Consider the following 27,236-nt stretch of genomic DNA (forward strand, 5'->3'; position numbering starts at 1 on the left):
TCTTCCCTCTCAGATCTTCCAGCGGTAGCCAGGTTAGACTTTAAGAATTCCAGTAAAACAGAGGATGCTCTTTCTACTCTGAAGAGATCTTACAGACTAAGCTCAGTTAGTTCACCTTAAATAACACAGAAAGTGATATGGCTTCTTTCCGCAACTTCTGAACAATTACAACCTTAACACACGTTGCACACTGGCATTTCCAGTGGCTACTTTCTCCTATGCTGAAGACCCGATGGTGAAACACAGCGAGGGCTCAAAAGATGGCCTAGAGGTAAGTGAGCCAAGTGCACATTTCAGTAACTTCATTAACTCTGCCGGGCACACTTACCACACTTACCAATATAACCTGGGACCTCTTTGCCCTTGTATGAGAAACAGAGTGTCAGATTCATGCACACAGAAGGCAGCCCACTTTCAACACAGTTTAACTTTGTTCTGTTTACAGACTCAGGAAGATTTAAGGAAGCGTCAACAATCACTACAGGTCTTGTCCTAGGAAGAAAATAAAATTAGCTATATTAATTAGTAATTGCAGACATTTTTCCTTAAGAACTGCTCTTGTACTATCAATTTCCATTGATGAAGTAATTTCACCAAACTGCTTTCTTAAGAGTATGTTCATATATGCGCTCAAATGTCCATGCATGAGTAAACAGAAATTTTTGTTTAAATTTATAGAAATATTGGCTTTGATGATTTGTTAGTTTTAAGATGAGAAAAGTATCTAAATGTTCAAAATTTAAATTTCAGAATATCAAAAAAGGTATTATGAGGTCAGTACCATGACTTTAAAAATTACCTCCCATCATTTACAATTAAGCCCGATTGTCATTAAGCTGTAAAATGTGACCCTTACCTTAGCAACACAGCAGAATTCGACCGAAAAGCACCAACTGCTACATCTGGAGGATAAAAAAAACACCGATTAATGATTATTGTTAGTCAAGGAGAATTACTTGTTAGCCATAAATACTAAACTACATTTCACCTTTTGACTATTTATAGAAAAATAATTAGAAATGATACACTGACATCTTCAAGTTCATTCCACATTTGTCTGAATCTATTCATTTACAATGACATTCACACACTTACAAATATAGTCGAAATATACAAACTATGCTTAAAATTTAAATAGGCAGGCTTGGGAAAACAAAGGTCAATTTTTGGATTAGAAATAGTCAACCAGACCCTCCCTGGTGGTGCAAGAGATTAAAGCGCAGCACTGCAAACAAGCAGCAGCCACTTCAGTGTGAATTTGATTCTCAACCCCACAGGTGACCACATGGCATGGCAGACCTCTCCTGACCCGCCCGCTGCTTCCCTTAGCAGTGTACTTTATCAGTTTGTCTGTTCTGCTCCCCACTCTGACTCTGGTGAATCTTCTCACTGTCTCTTCACCTCTGGCCGGTACCCCAGTTCTATATGCATAAATAAATAAAGCTTAAAAAAAAAGTCAACTAGAAACCTTCTTTCAAAAAAACAGCTTCGTTTAATCATGTTTCACTAATTTTCATGGAAGCTTCTCATTGTTTTTAAGAACAAGGAATAAATGTTGAGAAATGTCTAGTGTAAAGCTCAGAAAGTTACTTATTTCTGACCTGCCTTGAATTCAAAAGAACTTTAAAAAGGAAGAAAAAGTATCAGTAAATTAGAATTCTTCTATATAGGTTATATGTACTTAAAAATAAAACATCTACAATAGAGCTTATTACAATTTATAAAATACACTTATACTCACCTACATATCCATTATTGTCTGCATCGATTTGTCCGGATATAGACTGTCCAAACATACTTAGTGATTTGCTAATCTGAAGTCCTTCAATTCTCTGAAAAATAGGTAAGTTGAGTGGGAAGCAGTTAATAAATATCTAGTATTAGAGACAATCAATGACATGGTTAAATATGCCTTCCTATGTGCTGGCACATTTATTAACAAAGTACATTTTGTTAAGCCAAATACTTGTATCAAAGAGAAGCAAAAGTTTCCAGTTTGAAGTGGGTTGTTAACATCTATTCTGTGTTTAGACAAATAAAAAAAAAGGTGTTTTTTTTTTGTTTGTTTGTTTTAAATTGTGAACAAAGGGAAAACTACTTAAAGTAGCCCTAGTTCCTTTACCCTGGGCTTCTTTCAAGCTCTTCTTCCTTGACCAACATGAATAACCACATAAGTAGTCTGGCGAGGAAAACATCTATAACAACTATGAGCTTCCTATTCTGTATGTCTAATTCTATGTTCAAGGGCTGATTTATAAGTATCAGGCTGCAATCGATCCTAAGAATACCAGTATTTTTTTTTCAGTTACTTAAGCATGCATCTTTCATATTAAATATAGAACATGTGTGTATTTTGCTCAGTGAAAAGTAACAATATTCACTAATGCTTCTATAAAAGTTGTATTTGGAAAAGAGTTTTTCTCTTTAAGAGTATGCAATTTGTGAATGCATTGAAAATGGCCTGATTTCCCAAATATTAAAGTCAAAGTTACATTAAGGAACATCTCTAAAATATTATCACCTAACTGCTCTGCACTGGAAACCAACACTTGACATCACAAGTGTCTGCTTTCCTTGTGATGCAGCCATAAAACCAGAGCTTTAGCCACAATGCAAGACATAGTAAATCAAATCCAAATGGGCTTATTTGGAATACTTTGGATATTAGCTCAGAACATAAATGAAGGGAAAGGCAGAGAGAAATCCTTAATAGGGTAAAACAAATTAGACTGAAATTGAAACCAGAACTTAAAAAAAAAAAAGGCTTCAAAGAGTTATTAATGACCATAGAAATGAGACCATATACTTTTTATTATAAAGAAATAGTGACATAAAATACCAAGTTTCTTAAAGAATAAACCAAGAAAAGTAGGACCACGTTAATATGAAAAGTTTTAGGGAGGCTTTTCTTATTATCAAAGCTTCTTTTGGGAATAGAAGAGCAACTTACCTGTGAGAAGGCCGGTGAGATACCATCTGCCCGACCATTGTAAATGTAAATGGCACCTCGCAAGTCATCTTCTTGTGGAGCGCCAATAGCAACATCTATGCAAAATTAAAATGGCAGAAAAAATCACTCTGAATACTTGCCCCTCTGGAAACTCTCCCTCATGCACCTCAATTAATACACAAGAAAACTACCACCAATAATTCTTTACTCACTGGATCCATAAAGCAATTGCAAAATGCTAACATCATCACCGAAATATCTAGAACTACACAGAATAGTTTGCTGACAGAAGAAGCCAAATATGTGGGGCTGAAAAGGAGCCTCATGGAATTGTGAGCCAGGTGGCCAGGGCCTGGCCCCAGCACTGGGGTGGGGGTGCCTACCTGCCTGTGCTGGTCCACTCCTTAACCTTTCTGTTTTGGTCCCCACACAAACACCCTGGGCTCCTAGGAGAAGCCTCCTTGGCCAAACTTGGCTGCTGCTTATAGCAGTATCTGGCATGTAGTAAGTGTTATTATCTATGAGTTTTATGACCAAGAAAATCTATTTTTGAGCTCTGGACTTCCTTTTATTTGAAAAATGATTTCTAATTCTTATTCCAGTGAAAATGATTATGTATGAATACACACATACATCCATACAAACTAGATTTTAGAGTATTTCTTCTATAAAATAAAAAAAACTGCATCACTTTTACAATTTTGAGATGGACATCAAGATTTGATATAAGAAAAGGTGATTTTATTAACTAACAAAAGAAACTTAAGTGAAAACTAAGCTATAAATGTGTTTGCTCACAGTGCGCAAATATACATCAAATATGACCATAATTATCTACAGCTGTTATTTTTAACTTAGAATTATGCCTATTTGGATATATTCTTAAATTTATATCAATTTTTTATTCCTTTAGTACAAGCCTAGAATACTTTTTGCTTTTGTTTGATAATCTGATATCATTATCAGAGCTAAAACCTGTATCAACTACCTTGGTGGTTTTGATTACTATTTCAAGGGGAATAAAAATTAGTAACTCTGGGCCCTCCCTGGTGGCACAGCGGGTTAAAGCACAGCACAAAAGAAGCTTAAACCACTTCCGCATGAGTTCGATCCCTGCCTGCCCCAGAGGTGACCACGTGGTGTGGCAGACCTCTCCTGACCCGCCCGCTGCTCCCCGCTGCTCCCTTCAGCAGTGTACTTCGTAGATCTGCCTGTTCTGCACCCCACTCTGTCTCTGGTGAACCCTCTCACCCTCCGCATCTCTGGCCTGTACCCCAGTTCTGTATGAATAAATAAATAAATCTTTAAAAAAAATTAGTAACTCTGCCAAATGGACAACTTTAAAAAGACTAACAATTTCTTTTTGTAAAAAAGATTTATCTATTTCTGCATACCAGAGCTATGGTATAGGCCAGAGTTACAGGAGTGTAAGAGGATTTACCAGAGACAGAATGGGAGCAGAACAGACAGATCTACTGAAATACACTGGTGAGGGGAGCAGCAGGTGAGACAGGAGAGGTCTGATGTGACATACATGCCAGCTCCCTGGCAGGGGATCAAATTTAGCTCGGTTATTAGCACTTATGAGCTATCTTAAGGTAAATATGTTAAAACAATACAGATGCACCTTTACAGTTGAAATATAAAAAGACCCATCAATCTATTTTTTTTTTATGATTGTATACAGGCTTATTAAAAAATCAAAGTGAGGTTTCAAACTCAGGAAGCAGTCCAAATTGGCCCAAATCAATTTCATTCCAAGGAAAAAGAATGGACTTATTCAGTCTTTGGCTATCTGATAAATAGATCCAAACTCTTACTTCTTAGCAGCATTATACTCAGATCTGTTATATACTACATTAATAACTATCATAGAATGAGGAAAAATAATGGCTTTCCATGTTCATTCAAACTTAATTTAGATATAACATATAGAACAGCAACATATACAGTTACCACTTTTCATCAGAACAGATTTCATTCTGTTAGCATAAATCATACAACCATAAAATAATCATAATCTTAGTATCAGACAATTATATAGCATTTACAAGGCAGGAATGGTGTCAGGGACTATACACATTAAGTCATGGAATCTTCATGATAACTATATCAAATAAAATTTTTCATTCCTACTTTACTGTTGAGAGAACTGAGTCACAGACTGTAATTCGCCGACAGTCGCAAAGCCAGAATATAACAGAACCGACTTAACTCCTGCAGTCTGACAATAGTCTGTGCTCTCCACCACCGTACTATAGAAAGACACTAACAGAGGTTTACCCAAAGTTTACCTTCCCAGCACCAATTCTAGTTCTGCCTCAAAGAAGTGTTGAATTAATAACTTGTTAATATGCATACTTCTGGGACACATAGACAAAGGCAGCTAATACTTTATAATTAGTGGGTTATTGTGGTTCTCATTTAGAGATATTTAAGCATATAGTCTAAAATTCAAGTGAAGGTGGTGAGCAAGATGATGGCAGCTAAAAATGTCAGCTTTGCCTCTTTCACTTTTCTTTTTCTTTTTTTTTTTTTTAAGATTTATTATTTATGCATACAGAATGGGGTATAAGCCAGAGGTGCAGGAGGTCAGAGGATTCACCAGAGACAGAGCTGGGAGCAGAACAGGCAGATCGACGAAGTACACTGCTGAGGGGAGCAGTGGGCAGGTCAGGAGAGGTCTGCCAGGTACCCAAAATACCAAAGTAATTGCTCAATAAATATAAGATTGCTGACTATTTCTAAAACATAGTATCACCCATAAAATTTTACAGATGTTTTAATGTAAAATGTCTTGTGTAATCAAAATAAGCATAAAACTACCTACATATACTATTTTTATCCCCTTTTGTTTTTAAAGTAGTGAAAAATTCTAGAAATGATCATGTATAGCAAATGATTTTTTATATTTAATAAGGTTCATTGGAAATACATAATCAGTATGTGCTCTGTTTATAGAGTAATCCATTTTAAACATTTGATGTATAGTGAGGTATCCAGAAATAAAAAATTAAGGAAGTGGGGATTTCTAGTATTCCTTTACTTATTTTCAGTATTCAAGTAATTTGGCCTACTATTACTATGTATCAATTGCCAGTGACAATATCAAGAAGACACAATTCTGGGCCCTGAAAATAAGTATAAAATACTTATTAGACTCTACGAATAATACATTCTTCTTGCGAATCCCATTTGTCTTTTTATACACAGGTTAGAAGGAAAGGATGCAAAGACAGGGACTTCAATACAAGGCTGATGTCCAGGCATAGGTAGCTATCAGTTCCATTATTAAGATCCTTCAGTATCAGTCGCTGTCTCTAACTCTGTCTGTAACCCCCCTGTCAGTACTCTCTTGGGATCCCCAAATCCTTCTCACAGTGCAGCAGCAAACTAAACAATGTGTAGGAAAATAGGAAGAATGCAGATCCCTGCTCTGCCTTCCAGATCTGTAGCTGGCCTCTGCTGTTTTTCTTTTGCTGCCTTTGCTATGCTGATTGTTAAGTAGTATGGGCCAGAGTATATGATAAAAAATGTTTTCTTCATCTTTTAAAATTTCTGAAATAGTATCCTTAAAATAGAGTTTTAAGGATACAGTTCAATAAGTAGATTTTAGGTGCACATAAAATATTGCAACTCCACCAGTATTGCCTTCTCATCGATAAAAAAAGGTTTTTTGAATGCCATGCTTTAGTAACAATGGTAAAATCAATTAATCAATAACTGATAACGAAGAAGTCAGGCTTAACAGTATAAAGGAAAATATGTAGCACGCCATTTTGGCTCCATTTTTATCTAAAGTAAAACAGCGTAAGTCATAGGGGCTCCCTGGTGGCACAGGGGTTATAGTCAGTTCTATCAAGCTATTGATAGCTATTGCAGCATGGGTTTGATCCCCAGCCAGGGAGCTGACCCACATGACGTGGCAGACCTCACCTGACCCACGTGCTGCTCCCCTCAGCAGTGTGTTTCAGTAGATCTACCTGTTCTGCTCCCCACTTTGTCTTTGATGAGTCCTCTCATCACTCTCTGGCCTGTACCCCAGTTCTGTATGCATAAATAAATAAATCTTTAAAAAAAAACTAATCATATTCTTGTCCTTGCGCCAGAAATCAAGTATAAAATTAGATACTTTTAATTACCTTCAAAGCCATCATTATCAATGTCACCAAGATTAACTATAGATTCCCCAAATCTTGCTGCGTATTTGTCACTTCCAATAAGTTCTGTTTCTATTTCATTCATTACTGCTCCCTAGACAGAAAGGAGAGAGAAAATACATCATTACAACATTCTCACAACTTTACACATGATTTGCTGTTGTAATTGGATATGGATTCTTTTTCTATTGCTTCAAACAAGTTGGACAAACTACAGAGTGAGCTTTAGTACACACATCACAGTGCAATTCAATAAATATTTATCAAGTATATCAACATATATAGTAGGATGATTAGAGCTCAGAGGACATAAAAAATTGTCAAATGCATGATCCCTCGCTTTGAAAGATCCAATAAATCACACTGATAACTCAGTTTAGCAAATATTTATAGAGTTCCTACTAATGGCACCCTGCACAAAGAGAGAACAGGTGCAAGGGGACAAGTATTTGTGGACAAGACACCTTCCCTTTCCTGAAGCAGCTCTTAGTTTCAAGGATGACTTAGTGCTGGGACATAAAAACCCACAAGTTGTACTGTGTTGCATATCAGGGAAGAATGTGAGTATATCTAAGTGGCAGAGCCAGGAGAGATTCCCAGCAAGGAGATAGCATGCAAGGTAACTATTCAAGGGTCAGCATAATTTTAAATATAGAGAGAAAATAATCAGAAAAAAAAATTTCAAAGTATTTGGCTGTAGCAAATGAGAGGAAAAAAATCTCAAAAATGGGAGTCTTGAACTTTTACACTGAAATGAAGAGAAAGGTCTCTCCACTTAGGGAACAACTGGAAGCCACCAAAAGTGTGAGTTGAGGAGTACCACAGCTACAGTTGTGTGGACCATGGATTGGTTAAAGGATGAAGCTGGAAAATGGGTTACTATAATAAGATATACCAGACCTCGTCCCAAACTCAGATTAAGTCACTGCCTCACAGTAACAACAACAACAATAATAAAGCCAAGCATTGCTTCTCCTAGATCTTTTCATCTTAAAGAAGCCCATCAAGCACTCCCTGCCCAGTCCTCATGAGTGTCTTTCACCTCTGCTTTATGAACTAAAAAATCCTTGAACACTTCCTTTTATTGAAAAACACTTGACTCACAACCAAAGAGGCTTACTTTATCCACCTGAGATATACTAATAATGTGCCCTTTACCGTATGTATTCGCTTATTTACTTGCCTGTTTATTTCCCTCCTGGTTTGTGAGGTCCTAGAAATCAGGACAAAGATAATCTACAACATTTGCATGCATTACATTTGAAAGGTTTTTTTTTTTTTAATTTTTCTAATGAACTACTTTTTAAAATCATCTCTACAGACACAATCATTGGCACCACCAGTAGTGAATGATTATCTAATGAATAAAGAGCGAGAGTTTCACTCAAAAGGAAATAACCAACTTAAGGAGATGGAAGAAGAGGCTTGAGAGAAGACACAGACATAGAACAACACAGAGGCACAAAGTCCCAGCAGGAGTGGATTTCGAGAACCAGTGATCACACTAAGTATTCTCCAATTATAGAGAATATGACCAAGAATTTACTGGGAATACCTAAGTACTAGTGCCAGTAGAAGGAAGCCAGATTCATTCAAGTATCTTTTGAGTACATTCTAAAACAATTTCTAAGTCTCTATTGTCGAGGGCTCCTATAAGCCCTGAGGAAACAGCAAGAAAGAAAACAGACAAATCCTCTCCATGTGGCACCTCCACGCTGCAGAATGGACACTAGCAGTAAATGTGTAATGCTAGGTCGAGCCACTCTAGAGGTCCTCGAATTCTACAGGTATAATTTTAGGGAGCTCAGAAATAGTGGGAAAAAAAAAACAAGGGTAACACCATCTGTACCAGATACTTAAAAGGTGAAGTAAATTATTAAATTAACCCTAGTGTTTAACACTGGCACCCCGGGGTAGGGATGAAGGAAGAACAAAGCTTTGTCTAGTGGGTACAATTCCTCCTCTTGTTCTTTACATTAAGCAGCTTTACTGTTAGCTGTTATTTTCATTTTGAGATAGCTAAGATTTCAGTGAGAAAAAGCCAATATATTATTTAATGCACATATGCTGCTGCTGAAACTTTTCAAAAAGTTCAGTTATAAAGGATAAAAATTATGCAGAATGAGGATTTAGCTAGTGTAAGAACATAGTTTATGCACAAGGAAATATGAAATGTCCTTGGAAGAATAAAGTAATGCCTGCTAGCACTATAATGAGATACTGATAGTCAATTTATAGATGATACTCTTGTTACATTTATAATGACTACAAAATTATAAAGAGACTACAAAATCCTAGTGCATAATTAACTACCTTCCTTTCTACCTGGAACTCTGAGAATCTCCCATCTCTACAAGTATTGTCTCATTTAATCTGTTGCTAAGTAGAGGAACTCACTGAAAGCTCTGAAACCAATGACTGAATAAGAGTACAAATACTTTCGTGATACTTTTTACTTTGTTGTATCCTGGCTGAAAATACTGTGCCTTAAGAAATGAACCAATCTTCTCATAAACTTGTTCCCACTCTTAGATCAAGGAAAGGCCAAGATGACATTAGCTCTTCAATTCTTTGTTTTAATTTAATGTCCAAAAGTTAGACTAGGAAGAGAAGGCCAGTAGAATACTTCAAGCTGATTTGCCAGGTAATCAGTTTCTACTCTAAAATCCCTGCCATACTGTAAAAACTCAACTCATACTTTATTACCTATTTATATAACTTCTACATCCACTTTGGACTGAACTATGTCATTGTTATATTCTTGGCAAAATATATTCTATAGTTAATGTTCATATTCATATTTTACAGTTTCCACATTTAATTCTTTATAAAATAATACTACAAATAGAAGACACTTATCAAATTATATAAAGACACTATGGAGTCAATAAGAAATCCACATTTTGAGTTATGAATCAACCATTCTTTCAAGTTAGATTTGCATCAACTATTTGAGTGAACACATACAAACTGTGAATGGGGCAATTCCAACTGATCTCATCTTTCTGGAATATAAAAATCGGACAGATGTTCATTCATCAGTGTGTTCCAAGTCATTTTTAGATCATCAGCAGAGCAGTAGAAATTTTACTTTCATCAGAAAGATAAGCCTACAAAGCTATAATCTTGGGACTCTGGAACAAGAACACCTTTAGTTTCCATCAGCAGCCTGTAAATGGATGCCAATTTTTGAGCTCTCTGACATACCACTCCGGAGTTGATGTACACGAACACTCTCCCTTCCTCCCTGATGATGCTTTGCATGGGGGCTCCCACGAGGAGGTCAGAGAAGCCATCTGCGTTGAGGTCCACAGCACAGACAGACGCTCCAAAGTAAGAACCAAGCTGCCCAAAGCAAACCAGATCCAGTCATTGAGTGAAAAGCATGGTTACTACAAAAGTCCATGGTGATAGCAAAGGTAGAGACATATTACCTTTTTACCTTTCATTTCATGTAAGATGTTTAGTTTTCTTTCCTCTATGCTAAATATGTATGCCTGCAATTTGGGAAAGTAATTAAAACAGGTTAGACTATCAGCACTTTAAATGGCTGTTATTTGAGTGGCGCACTATGTGTACCTTGGTGGAGGGTATGGTGTGGTAACATCCATCTAAAGGATGTGATCCTATACTGCTCAATCATATACAGTGTGATAAACCAATGTTATCTCAATAAAATACCATTTGACCGAAACATAACATAACAAACATAACTTATAACTGGTCAAATGTATTTTTAAATCATTTTAAGAGAGATACAAATGGGAACACAATTTTCTCAGGCCCTGTGTGAATCCCTTACATTCAGCACAGAAAGCAGTATGCCTCACTTTACAACGTAAGGCTCAGCAAAAAACTTGGTTTTTAAACATTCCCACAACAATGTAAGTAAAGTAACATTTTAATTTCTTCTAAATCCCAAAACATGAAGCTACTCAATCCTCCTTCAGTTGTAAATTTTCTAAAATAAACATAGTCCCTGGACATCTTGAGATAATTCACTAGTAAGAAAGGAAGACCTCATGCAATTTTTGTAATTTCCAAAGTATTTCTACTAAATTTCCTCTCAAGCCATGCAACTAGAACAATTCCACTAAATTCTTCCTCTTAGTCATATTCCTATTTTCCACTCTTTAGAATTTTTTATTTCTTCCTTTAGCATCTCTCATATAACCTATTTGAATCTTTCAGGAAAAAAAAATACAAAAGTGCTGGACTTACTTTGCCAATCTGCTCATGCTGTGGGGCTCCTCCAACCACTTCAGTAGTATGTGGACTGCGAAAATGACCTGCTCCCACGGAGTAGCCTTTAAGAAAATGGAGCAGTGGATGAAGACCATCATTTACAATGGGTAGACTGGATCATAAACCTTCTCATAGAATTCAAATGTGACTGAATTCAGCACAAGTACACTAAACAGTGTTATGAATACTTAGTAAATCAATACAGAAAACTGGTCATTAACTACATGTTTTAGAAATGAATAATGTGTGTGATGAAAAGAGTCACACTTATTCCAAGTCCTAAAAATGAAGATAGCTCCTTATAGCTGACTTATTAGTCTCTGTCTAGCATAAGGACATGCTAGCTTTCAAAGTTACAACTATTTTACACATATGAATTATTTTAAACCTAGAATAATAAATTCTTCCTAAGCTTTGCTGTGAAAAGTTTCCTGTTGTGACAAAAATTTTAAGACACAAAAGTAGGATCACTTTATTTTCTTGTGTACTGAAAGACATATTTTCATGTGTATTTCACATGTAGCTTGATTTAAACAGATCTCTACTTAAGAAGCTATAGAAAAGTGTTTCTTTTACTATAAAAGGAATTAATGTGAGAAAAATATAATATTTTTGTTCAAATAGAGACTATCATTAATCTTAATATTAAATGATTAAAGAAGAGGAGGGGGAAAACAGGTGGGCTAGAAGCAAGTTAAAAATAGTTAAGCTGGGCCCTCCCTGGTGATGCAGCAGGTTAAAACATAGCATTAAGAAGCTGAAGTCACTTCAGCATGAGTTCGATCCCCACCCTGGAGGTGACCCACAAAGTGATACAGACCTCTCCTGGCCTGTCTGCTGCTCCCCTCAGCAGTGTACTTCCTCAATCTGCCTGTTCTGCTCCCTACTATGTCTTTAGTGAATCCTCTCACTGCCTCTGCACCTACCCCAGTTCTATTAAAAAAATAGTTAAGCTATGGAAAATACTGAAAGAATTCAGGAGGCAAAGGTCAGTGCACTGTTTTAGAAGCACATGCTTCACAATGTTACTCTTGTCTAGAATGCCAGCCACAGTCCCATCAACTTCCAGTTGATCCTTCCAAAGTTTATATAGAATCACTCTCCCATGCATAAATGCACTGACTTAGGTAGAGTGCTCACAAAAGTCCCTGAGATACAGTAGGTCCTCAAAAGATGCTACTTATAAACCTGTTGGTTACTACATGAGTACACATGCTTATGCATGTCTTTCTGCAAAAGTACACTGACCTAGGAGTTCTTATCTAAGAGTAAAATACTGATGAATTTAGTTGCATATGTAAATGTAAAATTTTAAGCTAGCTGAAGTTCTTAGATTGTATCCTTAAAGTTTCTATGCCCTTTATTTAATGACTATTGACTATTTTACTCTTTTGAAAATATAATATCCCTTATTTAAGTGACTAGGACCTACAAGACAGAGACCACTTAGCCTATCAATATTAACAGTACCTAAATAACTTCCAAATTTTACTTGATTCTTCATGTCTAAAAAGGCCTTGTATGTATTTGTAGTTATGTTGTAGACAAAAACAGAACCAGTCCAATAAGATGATCCTGGGGCTCCCATAACAATTAAATCCTGTAAGAAAAAAAAAAAGTTTGTTACCATGTAAAAGTTTAAAATCACCACCCAAAACCTCCTTGGAATAAAGTTTTAAGTATAAAGTGAAGAAAAATGTATTTTTGTACTAAGTTTCACAAATCTGAAAAAAACAGATGTTTTAAAAAACACCAAGAAAAAGCCGGAGGAGTTGGCTAATGGATTTTACCTAAAAGTAAAATTTCACAGAAGAAATACTGAAATTCTCACTAGATGCTAAATAGTGTCCACTTATCCGAAAGCAGACTTTCAAATCAAAGGTACAATTAAGCACTAAGCTTTCAGGAAAAAAGCAGCATGACATCTATCAAAGCAAATCATATCTGGGTAATTCATTAGCACTGATTAGGAGATAATCATGTGTTGCCAAAGAGTAAAAAGTAGATTTAATTTATTTCAATTTGCAAAAAACCACTGACTAATTTCCTTAACTATGTTGGCTGAAGAGAGGGAGTGCTATGTATAAAGAAATCGAAATATAAAGAAAGCATTGCTATATTTTTTGTGTGTGTTCATAATAGGCAGTATTTTGGGAAATTGTTACAATAATGACATTGCCAGTCTTCACAGTTTAGAAAGCATTCATGAATAATGGGTTTGTAATAGGTACTGGGAGATTTGGGGGTTGAATATAATTGCTTTTTCATTGTATATTTCAGGCTGTCAGAAAGAGAATAAGTTTGTAACTATTATATATCTTATTAAGGCGAAATTGTTATATTTTCATAATTTTAATGAAAACTAGACCTATGCTTACTCTCCCTCTCAACTAGAAAGTAAAAATCACATATTGGATATTTTTGATACCTAAGTTAACAGAACAACCATAGTTACTTTTGATAGCCATTCAATTCTTAATGGAAGTGATATACTTTAGGTCATAATGCAATAGAGCCATCTGATTATTTGCTCAAAATAAATGTAAGGTATTGTGTTTTAAGAATTAACTTATGACTGTCTCAAACATGAGTCACTGTTCAGATGCTATATATCTTTATTTTAAAACATGTCTTTTAAGCTGCCAGAAGAATTTAAGTTCTATATAGAAACATTCATAGCAGCTACATTATTTTTTGGGCTATTACCTGTGTGTAAAAACTCGATATTCCAGCTTGACATGATGCAAAATTTTCCCCGAATTTTCTCACAAAGTCTAAAATTAAGTAGAAAAAAAAATTCAGATTTCATGTAAAAACAAAGACAAACTTTAAAAACACAGTGTCTCCCATATAAATCTTCAAAATATACCTATAAAATGGTAATAAAAAATCTACTCCTGCCTCTTTGTCACGGGAAGAAACAGCAGCATACATACTCAAAAAAAAAAAAAAAAGGCAAGTGAAAATCTAGGAAAAAGGTAACATTTCAGGTTTCTGCTCTAAGATTTCCTTTAAAAAATAGGCTTTGTAGGGCATTTCCTGGTGGTGCAGTGTGTTAAAACACAGAACTAAGAAGCTAAAGCCTGAGTTCAGCATGAGTTCAATCCCTGCCCCGGAGGTGACCCACATGGTGTGGCAGACCTCTCCTGATCCGCCTGCTGCTCCCCTCAGCAGTGTGCTTTGTCAGTTGGCTTGTTCTGATTCCCACTCTGACTCTGATGAATCCTCTCACCACCCCACACCTCCAACCTGTACCCAGTTCTGTATGCATAAATAAATAAATCTTTTTTTAAAAGTTGCTTTCTAGATTTTGCCCAGCTGAAAATAAAGACTGCTGTTAAGATCTGCATGAAGATTGAGGGTCTTTTAAAACTTTACTTCTGAAAAAAAAAAATGAGCAAACCTCTATGAAAATAAGAATCAGGACATTTTTACTTTGGCTTTGCTAACCAGAAAAATTAAATGCCAAGTCATTTATAATTACTACTCTTGCATGATTTTCCCTCCCTTAAAAAGTTTATATTAATTTTTGGTATATTATTAGGCTGATACCATCTTGAATTTTTTTATGCAATGTAGCTAGAATATAGCAGAGCAAAAATAAAAACTTTTCTGTAAGAGCACTTCGAAGTAAATCGTAAGCCACTAGGGTAAAAGGAATAATCACAGAAATCCAGACTGAGCTTTACTGCATTTGAGAATTGAAAATTTTACTTTTATATTCTTGATATCTAAAATCAAATTAGAAACATAGATGATGAAAATTTCTCCATGACATCAAGTTCCAGAGGTGAAACCTCAATTTTAATAGAATTAATGACTGAATTTGCAGTTGTTCAGAGATTTGTCATGTAATAGAAATTTTCTTTAAACACGGGGATAATCATTTTGGTTAGAAAATTTGGAAAATTATCATTTTCATATGTTTAAATTCTGAGTTTTCCAGAGATAATTTTTAGAAGATTAGTTGCTACAGATACGGTTTTTAGTGCTTTGTCGACATTCACCCAAACTTTGCTCACTTCAGTTGTTTAGACTCAGATCTGTATGCACTAAAGCCAACTATGGCTTCAAATTATATGGGAAAGGCCCTTCAAATTTAAGATACCAGTCATTTGTTGTTTAAAGGACAATGTGAACTTGGAAAAAAATAAAAGACAACACATGGGGAAGATTCACTTACACTTATAATTTGAATGTTTCTGAATATTCTTAGAAGCTAAAACTAAAGCAAGAAACTGAATACTCAACTTCTGATCAATCTTTTAAATTGTATTTTATGACTTCAAATATCCTACAGCTATTTGTTGGGCAATAGGCTCATAATACTGAATTAAAAATAAATTGAAAGCAAAACTGGGTGATTATCATCCAGATTCTAGAATTACTTAAATTAAACTGTAGACTTTATGTTCTTAAAAACACAAAGGACATTTTTGAAAACAAATTCTACTGTAACTGGATTTAAAAAGGACACTAATATTTTGAGTAGTTACAAAGAGGATCTATTTCAGAGTTAACTTCTCTCTGCACATCCAAAATTGAAATAAAAAAAAAAGTTTAAAGCATTTACTTATTCCTCTTGATAGATTAACACAAAATCCATGTCTTACCTCTATAACAGGGAGCTATTCTTTTACTCAGTTCGGTTAGTAAATTAGCCGGCACTGCATAGCAGATACCTGAGGGGAGCTTATTCTCATTCGTCATATAATATATGTTTTTCCATCTATGCCCACAAGTCTGAAAAAAAAAAAAACAAACAAAACAGAAAACAGAAAATGATGTGAAAACCCTACACAGCACACCTGATGTTACAGTGAACCAACTCCAATAACCTACCACTATGGATCCATTTTCCCCTGGCTGCCTGGAAAGCGTGACTCCCAACCATTGATTGTCTCGTTCTTCCAAACAAGTCTTTCCACAAGGTTCTCCATCAGGTCTACCTACAGCATTCAGAAATAATTTTATTATCAGTTATCTTGAAAACCAGGTTACACTGCCAGAAATATGTTCATCTCAATCCCCTTCAGTCAGAGGGGATGCTTTCCTGCCCTGATTTTCTAAGATCTTATATTCTTTGCATAATGTGGGGTAACTGAATTTCTCTGTACCAACATAATTGTTCTCTCACAGGTGACTTTGTTTCTAGAAATGACTTCCAAGTGGCACACCATGGAGAGATGGCCTTCATAAAGGGGACAGCTGAGCCAGAGGACCCTGGCGGGAGGACAGTTTAAACCAACACAGTCTGTGCAAATAAAATTGCAGTTTGTAATATTTCGCAAAAATACCACACCTTGTCTTTACCATTTAGCTAGCATCGCAAGCAACATTACTGAACATTTTAAACAACATTTCTTGCATTGAGACATTAAGAACAGGAAAACCACAACACAACACTTAAGTGACAGTTTATTGATGCTAGAAGGTGATGACTGAGCATGTGGAATCTGTGCCCTACGCATCCTGACAATGCCTAGCATTTAAAACAGCCCTATGGCTAACATTTAGAGAATTGGGACTTGTTTTCAACAAAGAAAAAAGACGCAAATAAAAAGCTTCAACAAAGCATTTAGCAAATGCATGAAAAGCCAGAAAGTCAAATATAAATAAAATATTACTCATGGGAAACAGTATTTTTAAGCTGTATGAGAACATGATTTTCCCAGTGTTTTCTTTTTAAAATAAATAATGTACATGATGGCTAGGATCCTGAATTAGTGATTTCAGATAAGCGATTTTTGGGGGGAAAACATGATGCGTTCAGATTCCTTTTTCTGTCTGCAATTTCACCCTCTTCAATGGCTCTGTGACAGTTCTGTTCCATCTGTACTTAATTCCAAGGGCAGGAAAACATACTTGCATCAATTTGACTGGGCAAGAATTGAGAACTTGAGTTTATTTTTAACATTGGCTTTATCACTGGTCAATGGTACAAAGTTATTACATTTAGTTATTTTCTAAATCATTAGGTACTTGGTCTTCTCCTATAATCCTGACCCCTAGCTAAAGCTTTCTGGGCAAAATCAGAATACACATACAGATGAGGCTAATATTTGAAAGGGAAACTGCTTGTAGCAAATCTAAATAGAGAGATTTTGTTTTAAGGATTGTTGGGAGACATTTTTATATACTTTTTTTGTTTTTCAAAATGCTAAGAACAAACAACAAACTCTTTACACAACTGAAACATAGCTGATTAACTCCTCTAAAGATTCTGGTTCATTAAGTCCATATGACGGCCTGCGATCCCAGGTGATTTTCATGGTCTGGAATACTGCTGCAACTATTGCAGATTTTATTTGTTTTCCTCCAGCCAGGTATCTTGTACAACAAGAACAACTCCCATCTATTGGTGTGCTTACCTAAAGCCCACGACTAAAAGGATCATAACTACAGATTGTTCTAGGAAAGAATGCAGAGGTTGATTAGCAATGTCTGCTTGGAATGGGAAGAAAATCTTGCTGTAGCTGTAGACTTTCAAAATAGATGATCCAGGTGCAAACCTAAGTACTCTATTAAAATAAATGAAAATAGGAAGAAAGAGAAAAGGAGAGAGGCAATTATGTGTGTATTAGATGGGGAAGGTTATTATTGTGGCAACATAATGTCAACATAATTAAAGGAAAATGAAAGAATGACATTGAATTTTCCTTTGGATGCAGATTTCAGGTTCACTTTACTAAAATCATCACACTTTATTAGTATCAAAAAAATAGATGATAAATGGTACATTCTGTCTACCTGATGTTGAAGTTCCTCTATCACTGACACTTACATGGGTATCTTTTCTGAAACTATCAGTCTTTATAAAGTTATAATCCACATTCATTTAACTAAGATAGTAAAGGAAGGGAATGAGATAAGAGGAGAGGTCATAAACAACACTGTTTTTGTTAAAATGTAATGGATATGTCATCAAGTTGATACCCAATATTTACATATAAATTTTATGCTCTAGAAATACCCCAAATTAAAAAAGTAGTGAACAGACACTAGTTTAGAACCACAAAGTACCAGTTGTTTGATGTAAATGGTCCCAAAGTTCTTATGCACAAACAGTGGCTTTTCTCTATATCTTAGCTGAGTTTTCCTTATCTGTAACGTCTAAAACAAAGTCTTGAGAGGTTGTTGTATTACTGTTTTCTAAAGCAACAGCTACCCCTAGATTGTAATCTTTCTGCTTTAGTTTTGGCTTTACCAGGGGTGGATTACATTATGATTCAGAGCATCACATGTAGTTTCTACATCTCACAGCCAAACTTTACCTTCCTAACTGATCAGTGCCTTTGCCTACAAACATCCTCTCCACGGCGGAGTACCTCTTGGAGTCTGGGACGCAGACCAATCCCTGCCCTTCCACTTTTTCTTCCATATTTCTCCGCCTGAGTTATTGCCACTGGCTTTCCTGATTCTCCAGTTTGCAGATAGCAAATCACAGAGCTCTGAATTTCCACACCTAAGTCCTGGAAATCTATAGCAAGTCTCCTCTTTTCCACCTTGCCAATTATCCAATGGGTTGTTTCTTTTATGAACCCTGACAAAGATCATTTACTTATTCACAGCTGCCCTGTCTACTTCCAAGGCTTAGCAAACATGATTTAAATCATCTAGACCAGTGTAGTGTCACACAGCCAGCACCAAACCCAGACATGTCTGCTGAAAACAAAGGGGACAAGAAATAAAACACAATTCACTGTGGCTAGGGGTTTGACTAAGTAGCTGTATGTCTGTGTTTCTTAAAAGCTGATTACACAGAATGAATGTACAGAGAAAAAGAAAATTCATAAAAACAACAAAGTCATGAAACAATTGTTTTCCAAAGAAGGAATAAAAATTAGTTCAATAAGTGAAAAAAACTACCAGACTCAAAACTCTATGTTCCTCTTTTCCACTTCCAAACAATGCTTCTGCCTCAGGCAGCAACCAGGAGTAATACCAACACTTTCAGCCTGAGTACAAGAACCAGTTGAAAGAAGTCCCCATTACTGTCCAGGGCCTTTCCTTCACTTATGGAAATGTCTTACCCTTTTTTTCATGCAATGCTTGTAAAATCCCAGTCGAAGAAGTAGGGCAGCTCTATCAGTGAATGTAAGATGCCTCCTCCAGAGCTTTCCTTAACCTCCCTTGCTGCTGAGGCCACGCCTTTCTCACTCAGGTGACTCTCGGCCTTAACTGGCAATTAGAATCAGCTGTGGTGAGATCTGAACAAGGACCAACACTTGACTCCCACCTCCCAGGCCCCAGGCCCCGATTTTACCTGTCTGGAATGAAGTTCAGATACCAGAATTTTCTGAAACACTTCCTAGGAAGATGTAGCATGCAGACAACTGCTCTAGAGTGTAGACAGTGATATCTTCTCCTTGTTAAATCATATTTGAATAGAAATTACTCTTTAAAAAAAATAACAACAATGCCATTTTATCCTTTGTTTCTGCTAGATAATGGAAATGGAATTTCAATTGTGAAGGAAATTTTATGCAGAACTACACTATTTCTAATTTGGCTAAAAATGATGGTTATTAGAACTGTCATGAGAGCTCACACTAGGAATCTCCCTGACAGAACATCATAAATAAACTCAGATTATCTTTATATTTTATACAAATTTCATGCTGAAATGATTTATAATCTGGATTGCAACTCAGCTCATACATAACTAAACTCTTAGTAAATCAAATCAACTTAGAATTGAAATGTACTTTACATGTTTTAACATAAAAGAGGGCAACAGAAATTAACATGTGATAATTTTCCATACAACTAGAATTATTAAGTCTCAGCACAGTTGAATGCCTTTTCCCAGTAGATATCAATCAATAAGTAACATAACAGTCACAAAAACCAAACCACGTATTCTGTCATTCTCTTTCCTTTTTCTCTGTTTTTCATTTTAGAAAGAAAATACAAAGATGTATACTTACTGCTTCACTTTATTTCTATCTACTGATTTGGCAGCCGTTCACACACATTCATCAATGTGAGTAAGCATTAGTCTGACAGATGAGTGAGCAGGGTGCTGGTACAGAGCCAGCTAGGTACCTCTTTTACCACCCCCCTTTTTATCGTTAGTCACATCACCAGTTGTAACATCATTGTTCTAAGTGCCAGAACATGGCAGAGCCTCTGGAAGGCTAGATATCTGGTCTTAAAAGTCACTTCCATGAGGACAGATTTATTATCTTGTTGACAGTGAGTTCCCACAGACAGAACAGCGCAGGCCACACAGACAGTCAGCAAGAATGAAGTAGGTAATTGGCTGAAGCAGGGAGTTTTGAAATACATTCTACCAACAGAAAATACCCTTCATATAGAGAACACCACAGGAAGCTTTCCACAAAACTCTCGAAACTTCACTACTCTTCCCTACTTTCCTTTTAATATAGAATTCCCTTCAGATTTAAGATGGTGACAGGTAATCTGAAGGAAAGCATGCATTTGCAGGTTTGAAGGTATTTACAAGATGTAATAGGTGAGTTGGAAAATTTAAAACGGAGAACCAGCTGGAACCACAGAGAGCATCTATTGCAAAGGGTTTCTGCAAGGACTATGGGGCACGCAGAAACTATGTGTGAAGCACTTAGCCCAAAGCCCAGGAGAAAAAGCACGAAAACAGTGTTTGATGTTAACATCATTATTTTAAAGATTAAAATAATGCTCCATGTCTTCCCTATGACCCAGCAATCCCACTCCTAGGTATCTACCCAAAAGACACAAAAACACTGATTGAAAAAGATACTTGTACCCCCATGTTTATTGCTGCTTTATTTACAATTGGAAAAACATGGAAGCAGCCCAAATGCCCAAAAGTAGATGACTGGATTAGAAAGATGTGGTACATATATACAATGGAATATTACTCAGCAACCAAAAAAGAGAAACACATGTCTTTTGCAGCAACTTGGATGGAGCTGGAAAAGATCATGCTTAGTGAGATAAGCCAGAAAGAGAAAGAAAAATACCGGATGGTTTCACTTATAGCAGGAGTATAATGGACCAGGCGAGAAAATAACAAAAATAATGAACAACCATAGACCAGAGACATTCTGTGGGGGTGGAGTGGGGAATGGGATCAAAAACGGGAGGGTGGGAGGGAGGGAAATGCACGGGACTATGGTGGTGGCACAGGGGTGATTTGGTGATGGGAAACCCGTGGGGATTACAATGGAAATGAAAAAAAAATGTGCAAAATGATGTAAAAATAAACTTTAATAAAAAAAAATAATGCTCCATGTATGTCATGGAACATCTCACCCATAAAATATATGTCATACATGGTGGTCAATGAGACCTTGGTACACCCATTAACTCATTTAATCTTCACAATAGTAAGTATAGTTGTTATTACCAATTCCGTTCCAATTTGCAAATAAGAAAACTGAGTCTCAAAGAAGTACAGAGTCTTGCACAAGTCCATGGGACAAGTAAATAGGAAAGTTATGAATAAAAAGTAATAACTAAGAAATCAGGGCCCTCTCTGGTGGTGCAATGGGTTAAAGCACAGCACTATGACTCTAGACACAGACATTTCACAAGTTCTATGCCTGGCCAGGAGGTGACTTACATGGTACAGCAGACCTCTCCTGACACACCCGCTGCTCCCCTCAGCAGTGTATCTTGTCGATCTGCCCATTCTGCTCCCCACTCTGTCTCTGGTGAATCCTGTAACCATCCCTGCACCTCTGGCCTGTACCCCAGTTTTGTATGAATAAATGAATAAAAACAGAAACCTAAGAAATCAAAAAGTTCTGTCATTCTCACTAACTAGCACAATAGAGCACTGCAGTTACTCAGACACAGGAATAAAATGAAATTATTTTCACTTCCCTTTTTCCAGCAGAAAATGTATAAACTATGACAAATATGACCACACTTTGCAGTGTTCAAGAAAATTTTTATGTACTCTCCAAATCACAACTTAGATCAGTTCCCAGTATTTTGGCATTTCCACTGAGGAGAGACCAAAGGAAAAGATCAGATTCAATGTTCTTTATAAAACTTGCTTACAGCTTGAGTGAAACCCTGTGTGGGTAGATGACCTGGGGCTTTTGGATGTGATGTCAGGTTGGGTTAACTGCCAGAGTCACCACCTGTGGCTTCCCCATCAGCTCATTCATTTGATGAAGAATTTCAGTCTGACTTTCTGTCTACTAGGGTAACATACACATTTATTTGATCTTTCAGAAACATATGATAAACTTTCAAGCTTCATCAAAATAGTGGAAGCCTTTAGTTTCACTAATGGGTTTTCAAAGTTGAAGTTCAATTCCACTCCTTTATACTTCAAATTCTTCCACTCTAAATTTTCTGAAATAAATCCTAAAAAATGAATAACCACTCTTCTAGTCTATGTTCTCTACAGTCACTTATTGAAAATATCTTTAGTAGTAAAAGCAAAAATTACCAAATGAACAATAATTACAGAGTTCCTTCTCCCTACATTCAGAGTATGGAAAAACATCAAGGATTTGGGTGAACAAATCAATTTAGATACGGCAAGATCATAATATCACCATGACATGGATATTATGATCATGGAAAAGTTTTGCCTGTGCACCTAGTAGGTGTTCAATAAAAGGCAGAGGCTTTAGTGCTGGTCTACCCCGGTGATGCCAAGTACAGCTTCACCAGCAGAGGGAGCACTCACTGTTATGAGGTTTTGCTCAGCAGACCTGGGTTCTGAAAGACAAGTGACCGTTCTTTAGTGTTTTTTTTTTTTATCAAGTCCAACTTAATATTAAACCCACTATATTTACCTAACTAATCTATGTACTTTTCTCATACACCTAATGAAATTTAAAGATGCTTCTGAAAGAAAATAGTGATGTTTGTGACTTTAATATTAATAAGGATTTTTGAGTAATGAAAATAAAATACCCAAGATTTGGAGATGACGTGGGAATGAAAGTACTAAATATCCAAGACCATTTCCTCCAGCTCAGCTGGTGAGAAACAAGAGTCAAAGATCAAGCTAAACATCTCTCTTTGAGGAGCCATTTTCAAAGCATTTTCTTTCAGGACACACACATATTTAAATGTCACATTCTCAGATGTCCAAATCAAAATCTCAAAAAAGGCTAATAATCAAATCTCATTTATGTGAGAAACAGTTCTCATATTAATAGATCTGAAAAACCCATTTCGTTCAGTCCTCTACTTGAATACTTTCTAATTTTATAACTTTTATTTTACTTTATTGTATTTAGGAAGAGTTCAGCAAGACGTATACATGTCCACAAAGTAGTGGCAAGCTTTGGGGTTACAATTTTATGAATCTGGATTGATTTTAGTTATCATTATGCATCTAACCTCTAGAAAACCACTGCTTATTTGATTTTAGGGTCAGGGTTTCTTTCAGGGACTTTAATCCCAACCTTCAATTCCTTTATAAAACCTACACAAGTTTGTTTGTTGTTAACTAAATACAGTAGAAAAATGTACCACAACTGCTAGGTTAGGTTAGTAGAGTTTAAAAAGGGAACATCATCTTAACAGTGATCACTAAGATTTATTATACATGCTTCCAATCTACCAAGCAGATTTTTAGTGCATCTAAACAAACATGAACTCTTCCAATTTTTAGTCTTTCTCCCCGTGACAGATAGTATTATTATTAGCATGATGTCATAGACAGGGAAGTTGAAACAAAGGGTGTGCCTAAGGTCATACCACAAAATGGGGAAGAAAATATTTCAAACCCACACTGTTAACCACCAGTTTAAACTACCTTATAATGCTTTGTCATTAGTATTTTCCCTGTTAATCAAGGACAGGGTTCAAAAACTAACAGTGAGGATCCTGTACTATTTTTTTCTACAATATTCTATTATTATAATTCTATCTTTCAACATTAAAAGAGAAGATTCATTGCATCCATGGTTTTCAATATACCTCTTGGATTTAAGGGTTTATTTCAAAAATTACCACTACTATAGGGATACCATTCTGAAATTCTGAGAGCCTTTGAAACAAGAACAATACAAAAAGGTAAACAGAAACCACCCCCCCATCCCACCCTTGCCCCAGGAAATCTGCTCACACTTAATGTGAGATGGTCAATAATGAAATTCTGTGTATTGTTTTAGATTCACAGGATGTGGCATGAAATATGGAGGAGTAGGAGAGGAAGATAACACGTTTAAAAATATGAATGTGGGTTTATTTCTGGCTCTTGATACCACCCAATTGGTCTATCTTTATTCTAATATGCTGTTTGATTACTACAAAGGAACCCACAAAACAAAACTAAACAAACCTTAGAAATATGAGTGCAGAATTGATGTTACCAGAAGGGGAGGGGGTGGGAAGGGGAAAGGGAGGGCATCCAATGGAGTATGGTGAAGGAATATGGGGGTTCTTTTTGGGGGTACGGTGTGGTAACATATACCTGAAGAGATGTGAACCTATACTCCTAAATCATATACAGTGTTGTAAACCAGTATTACCTTAAAAAATACAATTTAAAAATTGTCAAAATAAGAATGTGAGAGAATTACAAAACAATCAGGGAGTCCATGGCATTGTCCTCTGCAACAAAATGAGTCAGACTGAAACAAGTAATCACAGATATGGGAGGTCATGTCTTTGACTCACTCTAAAGAGTGGGACGAGAGGTTGTAGAGAAAATAACGGTAGTCCAAATGAATACTATGAAACTTTCACAAAAAAACAAAGAATGCTATAGAGGTGAGCTACACCTAGAAAGTTTCTACAAACAGATATATACTGACAAGAGTCTTCCTTATCAGATGTAGTTTAAAAGAACATACCTAATCCACTTCACACATTATTTCTCATAGAGTTTAGACAACGAAGTGTATGCTTATTATTTCTGAACCCATTTCATTGTAACTTAGAGTATTTCATCTAATTTATATGAAATATATGTTCTTCCATTGTTTAAAATTCTTAGAGGTAAACTAACTATCAGAACATACACACTACATTTTGGGGCCCAGTCCTGTCACCTCTAAGTCACTTCTATATTCTCTTTGTTGCTCCTATCTAGTTACTCCTAAAATTAAAAACTTCTGTTTTTAAGTACGGCTGGTAACAAGCTCCTCAACTCAGGGATGGTTGTTACTGATTACATTGCCTTGAACCTAACACTGAACTCAATCTCAGGAACAATGCTAAAATATACTGTAAATCACGAAGATGCCACAGAAAATCAGAAAAGTGTACCTATCCATGTCACATTTATTGAGATTTTACTATGTGTTTATCAAAAACCAGCCAGAAAATGCCTCATTATCCAAACAGCAATTCTTCTCCCCACTGTATTTCTCATATTTATTAAATTTATTTTTAGTTCTCTTTTTGCCTGTCTTTCCTGTCAACTAGACTGAGCTCTTTGAGGACTTCAGTCATGTTTTATTCAACTTTGTATTCCCTGTACGTAGCATAAATAATTGATAAAATGCATTTAATTCATGAAAAAAGAGTCTGTTTTAAAAAGTTCTCAACACTGGTTATCATTATTTTCTCATCCCTTACTTCTCAATGCTGTACAATCTCTTTACCATTAAAACATGCCCTACCTACTGTTTGTAATGAACTGACTCTCTCCAAATCCAATGAAACTTTCTAAGGTCTAACCTTGCTAACCTTTTTGGTAACTTTCAACCTGCCAACCACTCACCTCTTAATCTCTCATCCTTCGGCTTTCATAGCACCATATTGTCCTAATTCCTTGCTACCTCTTTATTTTTCATGCTCCTCCTCTCTGTGGTTCTCAACCATGAATGAATACTGGAATCATCTGGGCCCTCGGTAAAATCCTGATACCCTACTTAGATGATGTTCTCCCAGAGATTTTATTAGCTTGGGATTTGATTACCAACTAATTCTGGAAAAAAAAAAAAAAATTGAAGTTGCAGCCATAGTAGAATCATTATGGTTCTACTCATATTCAAATGTAGGAATATTTTGGACCTATTTAAATATTTTGGACCAATTTAAATGTTCATGGCTTGGATTATTAACTCTATGTTAGCCACTCTGGATTCTGAACTGCCAGCACAGACTTCCCTCCTGCTCACCAGGCCCATAATTTACTTGGTTACTAGATTTGTATTTCTGACACACAGGGCAGCATCAATATCCATCCAACAGTCCAAGTCACATTCTTGGGTGACATCTCCGAAACCTTCTTTTCTTTCATCTCTCTCATTCAGTAATTACCATGTCCTCCTGGATCAGTCTTCTAATAACGGTAGCATCTGTTTTTCTCCATCCTGTGGCTACTGTGTTGATAGAAGTACTATCTCACAGAACCTACATTACAACATCTTCCTTTAACTGCCTCACTACCTTTAGTCTTATTTAATCCAAAGAAGCCAGAAGGCATCAGTCTAAAACATGTATGTGATCATGTCACCTTCCTCCCCAGCCACTGCTTAAACCCTTTAGGATAAATTCATGCTCTTGAAGAGAGCTCACCAACCTGTACCAAAAATAATCCCTGCTTATCTTTCCAACCTACTATCCACTTCACATTCTATAGTGCAATTGCATTTAAAGATGCCAGGCTCTCAGAGTCTCCCGAGTCTTCACATACACTGCTTGTTCTGTCTGGTAACTTCTACTATAACCTCTTCCTCTAATTCTGGATTGTTAAGCTACCCATCTGAACTGCAATTCCTTAGGCATCACCTCATGCTTTCCCACTCTAACCTTACTCTAACCTTACACTAGTAACCCCTTGAAACAAGGAGCCCATTTCTTTTGTATGTACAGGTTCCAGCCCTTCAGTAAGTATCTGAATGCATAAAATATCCACATTTACAAAGGATTACCATAGGTGGTCCCAGAACTGTTATCAAGGGCTAATATTACCCATTCATTAGGAATATCATTCAGTGACTGAGTAAAGG

At 36.2% G+C, this 27,236-nt stretch overlaps 1 protein-coding gene across 1 annotated transcript in view; it reads right to left on the reverse strand.

The window, feature by feature from the left end:
• Positions 1-27,236, reverse strand: part of ITGA4 (integrin, alpha 4 (antigen CD49D, alpha 4 subunit of VLA-4 receptor)) — a 68,481-nt gene that overhangs the window by 35,856 nt on the left and 5,389 nt on the right. Inside the window, exons 3-14 of the mRNA XM_004674474.2 lie at positions 16,198-16,300; positions 15,969-16,098; positions 14,062-14,129; positions 12,826-12,955; positions 11,332-11,417; positions 10,545-10,607; positions 10,318-10,455; positions 7,093-7,204; positions 2,951-3,045; positions 1,742-1,832; positions 857-902; positions 338-492 (exon numbers count right to left, since the gene is read on the reverse strand). Coding sequence (XP_004674531.2) covers positions 338-492; positions 857-902; positions 1,742-1,832; positions 2,951-3,045; positions 7,093-7,204; positions 10,318-10,455; positions 10,545-10,607; positions 11,332-11,417; positions 12,826-12,955; positions 14,062-14,129; positions 15,969-16,098; positions 16,198-16,300 — 1,217 coding nt within the window. The remainder of the gene's footprint in view (positions 1-337; positions 493-856; positions 903-1,741; positions 1,833-2,950; positions 3,046-7,092; positions 7,205-10,317; positions 10,456-10,544; positions 10,608-11,331; positions 11,418-12,825; positions 12,956-14,061; positions 14,130-15,968; positions 16,099-16,197; positions 16,301-27,236) is intronic.

This window comes from Condylura cristata, unplaced genomic scaffold (genome assembly GCF_000260355.1).
Source record: "Condylura cristata isolate star-nosed mole 26May11 unplaced genomic scaffold, ConCri1.0 scaffold00002, whole genome shotgun sequence".
Lineage (NCBI taxonomy): Eukaryota > Metazoa > Chordata > Mammalia > Eulipotyphla > Talpidae > Condylura > Condylura cristata.